The 6,000-nt window shown below is 55.8% G+C and overlaps 1 protein-coding gene across 3 annotated transcripts in view; it reads right to left on the bottom strand.

Moving 5' to 3' along the window:
• Positions 1-244: 244 nt before the first annotated feature.
• Positions 245-6,000, bottom strand: part of ATP13A4 (ATPase 13A4) — a 47,331-nt gene continuing 41,575 nt past the window's right edge. For all 3 annotated transcript variants that reach the window (XM_072996397.2, XM_072996395.2, XM_072996399.2), the window contains 6 exons: positions 5,668-5,740; positions 4,555-4,729; positions 3,402-3,607; positions 2,761-2,849; positions 1,833-1,913; positions 245-490 (listed from right to left, as the gene is read on the bottom strand). In XM_072996397.2, coding sequence (XP_072852498.2) covers positions 260-490; positions 1,833-1,913; positions 2,761-2,849; positions 3,402-3,607; positions 4,555-4,729; positions 5,668-5,740 — 855 coding nt within the window. In that variant the 3' untranslated portion in view covers positions 245-259. The remainder of the gene's footprint in view (positions 491-1,832; positions 1,914-2,760; positions 2,850-3,401; positions 3,608-4,554; positions 4,730-5,667; positions 5,741-6,000) is intronic.

The raw sequence follows: 6,000 nt of genomic DNA, 5'->3' as shown, positions 1-6,000 counted from the left end.
TTTGGACTCGCATTGCAAACCACCAGCTCAGAAACGGCGCTTCTTCTCCTAGTTGCATACTTGGGCTTTGCTGCCCAATTCACTTCATCACCTCTTGACTGGTGGATCCCCAGGGCAGATTCAAAATGGCAGCAGCTGCTGTTTTCCCCCACCCACTCACACCCCGCCCTGAGAGGTGCCTCTCCAAAGCATCCTTCTGTGCTCTGCCCCCAGGGTCCAGCCCTGGAGGGGCAAAGATTTCAGCCCTGGTGGATTTGGACTACGACGACGCTGCCGGCTCCTCCTGGTCCTCAAAGGCTGGGTTGCTGTAGGTCCCCCCAAAACCATCCACATGGATTGCCACAGACCCTGAGAAGTCAGTTTTGTTCAAGGGTGGCCAGGAGGCGTCCCTCTCCAGGGCCCGCTGCAGCTTCTTGTAACGGCTGCCAGACTGGAACCCAAAGGCTTTCTTCAGCCGCGACCAGAGGGCTCTGTTCTCCACGATGGCTTCCTGCAAAAGGAGAGGGCGAGAGAAGGACAGGCACATTTTTTTCTGGATATAGAGTGCTCAGAAGTCTTTTATGAATTCCTTTTATTTGCAGGCACTCTGGGATCACCATGAAGCTTGCCCAAGGCCACACTGGCTGGTAGTTGTTCTCTGGGGACACACGCTAGGGAACTGAATCCCCAACGCGAATACATTGAATCCCCAACCTCTGGCTCTAGCAGACCAGGTGCACGGCTCTGCCAGCTTCAGCACTGACAGGGTCCCAAAGGAGAGGAGAGGAAATCCCGTCCCTTTAAAGCAAAGGGTGGCGTGGGAAGCCGTAGTCTTGGAAATGTAATGCAGATTCCAAATCATTCCCCACAACCTTTCCAATCGTGGGCCCTCCGACACAACTTTCTTGCATCATCCCCACTAGCCACCCCAGTCCCTATACAATTTCACACACATATAGTGTGGAAGACCTAAAATGGAACAGGGGCCTTGATAAGGCCCATGCCAAAAACGAGAGATCTCCAGTGCAGCCCCATCTCAGCAGGGATGCTCAGAAGTTGGGAGGACTGAAAGGCAGAATGGCAACATTGTGAAAGATAGCTAATTTTTTTAAAAAAAAAATGCTATGCAGTCCCACTCTTATATCTGAGGAAGTGGACTTGTCCAAAAAAAGCTCACATTAAAATGTAGCAATTAGTCTCTAAGGTGACACAATGTTTTTGTCCTCTTCATTTTTCTTTTGTTTTTGCCCTGATAGGCTCACACAGACTAACATAGAATCACAGAACAGCGACGTTGGAAGGGCCCTCTTAAGGCCATCAGGTCCAGCCCCCTGCTCGAGGCAGGAATCCAAATCCAAGCGGATCTGCCAGGTCTTAGTTTTGCTTGAAGGCCTCCAGGGCTGGAGGGCTCACCACCTCTGTCCTCCTGCTGTAACAGTCAGGAGGTTTTTCCTGATCTTCAACCTAAATCTGGCTTCCTGAAGCTTGAGGCCATGGCTGCATGTCCTGCCCTCTGAGATGACTGAGAACAGATCCTGCCCCTCCTCTGTATACCAGCTGTTCAAGGATTTGAAAAGCATTATCCTACCATGGCTATTCTCTGAAAATAAAAGTTGCCAAAATAGGTTCAAGGGGGGAATGTCTGCAGTGTTCACCATTTGCTCCTGCTGAGCGGAGAGCACAGAGCGATTCCATCCGCCCTCGTCATGCTTGGCTGCCTCTCTGAGGGGTACGCTGGAGCCCCCTCCTACCTCTGAGCCAGCCCTGTGCTTGCAGGAGGCAAGGGTCCTCCCCTTCAGTCCAAGGTGTGAAAGCCAAAGAGAGGAAGGCAACTCTCTCGGTGACCCACTCACCTCAGCCACAAAAGAGGCGACGAAGTTGATGAACAGCATGAGGAGCAGGGAGGCCCTCCAGATGGTCGGAGTACACACCAGCTGAAGCGGGAGAGAAGGAGAGGCGGAAGCCCGTGGGAGATGTCCTCTGAGGAGGAGCAGGCATGTCCCCCCCCCCAACAAGGGCCCTTCGGACCGTCAGGTGAAGCGCGAGCCTCCCTCTTTGGCCACCGACCACGTTTTTTCTCAGGGCGGCCCTGGTGCTCCCAAGAGGGCCGAGGATCTCTGGTTCTCTCCCGCCTGCAGCCGCCCAGTGGCCCTCAAGGGCGTCGTGGCTTCCCACATGGAGCTGTCCCACGGCTCTCCCCGTGGGCTGCAGGGGCCAGCTGGTGCAAGGAAATCTCTGACTGGGAGAGCTCAACCCCCCTTCCCCACCAGCGGTCCTGGCCAGGACATCCGGGGCTCGCAGTCCAAGAACTTCTGGGGGGCCAGGCTTGGGAGCCCACTGATCTAGGGGTTGGGAAAGGAGGATGCTCGGACGTGGCGGGTCCAAGGCTGCCGCTGAGGAGGTCAGGCAAAGGCTTTAATACCGAGAGCGGTTGGGGTGGGTTGCTTTGGGGGAGAGCCTGCGGGTGGTGGGTGGGGCTTGAGCCAGAGGGGGCGGGGCTACAGCCTGCCGAGGGCAGAGACGGGAGGAGGACAGTCCCCTCTGGCCAGAGGTCAGAACGGGTGGCTCGCACAATGTGTGCATTTTTAAGGTGCCCCAACATTTTACAAATGTTTATTCCAACAAAAGCATATCTGCCACGCCTGAGGAAACAGACCAAGAGAGCTACTGTGGGGCAACGGCTATGCTGAGGAGGTCCCGTTGCTGTTCTTTCAACCCACGCCCAGCTCTTTTGGGCATACCTGGTGGAAGGAAGCCCACCAAGGGTCCTGTGCTACTTACGTCCATCCGGGCATAGAGACCGTCGACGTGGGCGAAGAGGAAGAAGAGGCAGACGCCCAGCTGCACCATCAGGACCAGGACGAAGATGTCTGGAGCAAAGGAAGAAAGACCGCTTGGGGTGAGAAGGGCAGGACTGGAGACACCGACACACACACACACACACACACACACACACACACACACACACACACACACACACACACACACACACACACACACACACACACACACACACACACACACACACACACACACACACACACACACACACACAAACCCTGCCCTGCCCTGCCCTGGTGAGGTGGAAGAGAGCAGAGGGAAGAAGGGCTCCGTCTGGGGGCTGGGGAGCGAAGGGAGCCATTGCCTGACTGCTCCAAAGCTTCTCCATCCATGTCTCCAGAAAGCCCTCTTGTGAGGGAATGGGAGGCTGTTGGGTGAGGGGGGGCTGGACTCCCCCCTGGCCCAATTACAGCTTTGGGGCAGCTTTGGGGCCGGAGGGGCAACTGTGTGGGAGGCCCTCATGAGACCCATTTCAGGCTTAGAGTGCCAAAACTAAGCCTTAGGAGAGGGGTCTGGCTTGCACTCTCAGTCTCCAGGAGACCAGCTCCAAAGCCCAGGCCGGGTCCCCTCAGAGCTCTTACAGTTTCTGTACACGGGTTGTCTGAACGGCTTCCCCTTGGAGAAGACCAGGGCCACCACGAGGCAGTTGATGGTGGAGAGGAGCCACACGGTGGTGTTCTCGTAGCTCTTGTAGCTGTCTTCGTCTTCCTCCCCGGGGCTGCCCTCCAGGGTGGCATTGGCAAGGGAGGAGAATTCCAGCTGGCTGCTGTTCCCGAGGCTGCAAGCACTGGAAAGAAACCAAGGCCAGCGCTGGATTCCACCAGACCACAAAGCCCATCTCACTCCAAGCATCGAGGAATCAGAATTGGAGATGCTGGAGGAGCAAAACTCAGGTGGAGAGGCTGCACAACCTTGACCTTGAAGATTCCCAAGGATAGAGGGAAGGCAGAAGAGGAGGCCAGTTGCTGGATCTGACCTCAGACCCTTTCATCCCTCGGCTTCTTTCCAAAATTGGCTGGAGAGGTATTTCAAGGCATGTTCACAACCAGGAAGATGATAGACCCGCCCCCGCCCCTGATGCTGGTCCCCATGAAATTGTTGGCCAGAGGCACACATGGGTGTTCCATTGAGCTAACACCGGTCACTGCGTATTTTGGGGGAAATGGATCTAGGCCCTTTTTAGAAACCATCTACACCAGAAGGCATGGAAGCAGCTTCCACAACTTTTCTAGACGTCTATTTTCCTGGCCTTCACGATCTAGCCATGATCAAGCTCTGTCCAATCTTCCACTTGAACCCACACCCAGAAAACTTTGTGGGTCTTTGTCCCATCGTCAGAGGACAGAGAGATCCAGGCACAGATTCACAAGGGGGGGCGGGAGGGAGTGGGTTCTGGCAGCCCAGGCTCCTTGATTAGCAGGACCATTCTCTCTCTTGTCCAGGGAGCTCTTCCAACGTGAGCCACACGCAAGAACAGGGGATGAGTTGCAGCAAAAGTACCGAGGTGCAGAAAGGAGGGGAGACTGCGTTTGGAGAAACAGTCTTTACAAGCATCAAAGACTTGGGGGCAAACGCTTCCAAAGCATGCTCGAAGGAGGAAAGGCAAAAGAAAACCACTTCTCCCACCCACCACACCTCTGTGTGTGGCCGAAGGCTCCCCACCAGCAGTACCAGCACCACCACCATTGGTCAGGCTGGCGGGGGAGGGCAGCCCACCCGGGAGGGCCTTCCTACCTGAGGAGGTCTTTGGGGTTGTACCACAGCTGCTTCTGCACCAGCAGGAAGCCACAGATCTGCGTGGCCAGGCTGAAGAGGAGGTTCAGCACCACGGAGAGCAGCAGAGGGGGCGAGGTGAGCCGGGCTGTGGGCCGGTAGGGGACGAGCTTGGGGAAGGCGCCGTTCAGGCTCACTGCGAAGGGAAAGGGCAGACAGGGTCTCCTGGGTCTCCTCTCCTCGAATGGCCCAAGCACCCAGAGACATCGATGGTGTTGTTGGCAGGGAGAGAGGGGGCACTTCTCTTCCTGAAGAGCCCCGTGTGCCATTTGTGGGAGACACGGCCGTGCTCAGCCATGCCCAATGGAATGCGCAGTTGTAGACGACAAGTACAAAAACAATCCTCTCTCCATAGAAAAATAGTGTGTGTGGGGGGGGTGGCGTTCTGTTCAAGACACACCAGGTTTCTATGTGAAGGGCCTTTGAATCCCCCTACATAAAAAATGAAGGGAAAACAAACCCTTTTCTGCAGAAAAACAGACGGGGGGAAGGTATCCTGCTGGGCACTCCTCCTGAAATGCCCTTTGGGTACAGAGTGATATCGTCATGGGGGGCCTCCACTGGTGTAAGAAGCAGCTCAGCCAAGGCAGAGGTTAACCCCAACCCCAACCCCAACCCCAGAACCCCCTCAGATACTGATTTAACACTTAACCTCCGAGAGGAGCTGGTCTGCTGAGCCTTTTGCCCTTTGGGGCTTGGTGGTGGTGGTTGCCTGGCAGGGTGGATCGTTCCCCTTTTTTTTATCTGCCAGAATCTCCCCACTGAGCCAGAAGAGGCCTCTTCTCTGCTGGCAGGTGGGTCGGGTTAGGTGCAGGCTTTCCCCACCCTTGGTTTTAGTTTGAGCTCTGTGGGAGCTCCCCAAGAGGCTGGAGGAGGATGGTCCCAGTTCCCCCAGATGGCTGACAACCTTGGATGGCTTCTGTAAAGTTTGGACCAAAATCTGAAAGGGAAACACAGCTCACCAGCCACCCTTGGGAGACCGGGGGTGGTGGTGGGAAGGACGGGGACTCTGAGCAGCTCCTCCTGCACAGCCCCAGATGCTCTTGGCGGACAAACGAGAAAGGAAGGGCTTACTTGTCATTCCGATCAGAGTGGTGATGGCCAAGTCTTGAAACAAAAACTGGTAGTTCCCAAAGGAGTTTAATTGCTGAAAGAGCAGGAAAAGGGATCCCAGTCAAGGCATCTGAGCCAACCACCCCCACCCTCACTTCACCCTTTCCGTGGCTAATTCCCACCCGTCCTTTCATACCTGGCATCCCTCCCCGTGCCAGAGCCTCTTACGTTCCTCCCGCCTCTCCCAAGCCCCGGCTAGATGGGTCCCTGCTCTGGTGGGCTTAGCCCTGGCTTTAACCCCAGAGGCTGCCGCCATCCTCGACTGCTCCCCTTTCCTCTTCCAGAAGTCAAATG

The sequence above is a fragment of the Pogona vitticeps genome, chromosome 3 (genome assembly GCF_051106095.1).
Source record: "Pogona vitticeps strain Pit_001003342236 chromosome 3, PviZW2.1, whole genome shotgun sequence".
Classification (NCBI taxonomy): Eukaryota; Metazoa; Chordata; class Lepidosauria; order Squamata; family Agamidae; genus Pogona; species Pogona vitticeps.
Note: the sequence above shows the minus strand (reverse complement) of the source record. Positions and strands in the feature narration are given on the sequence as shown.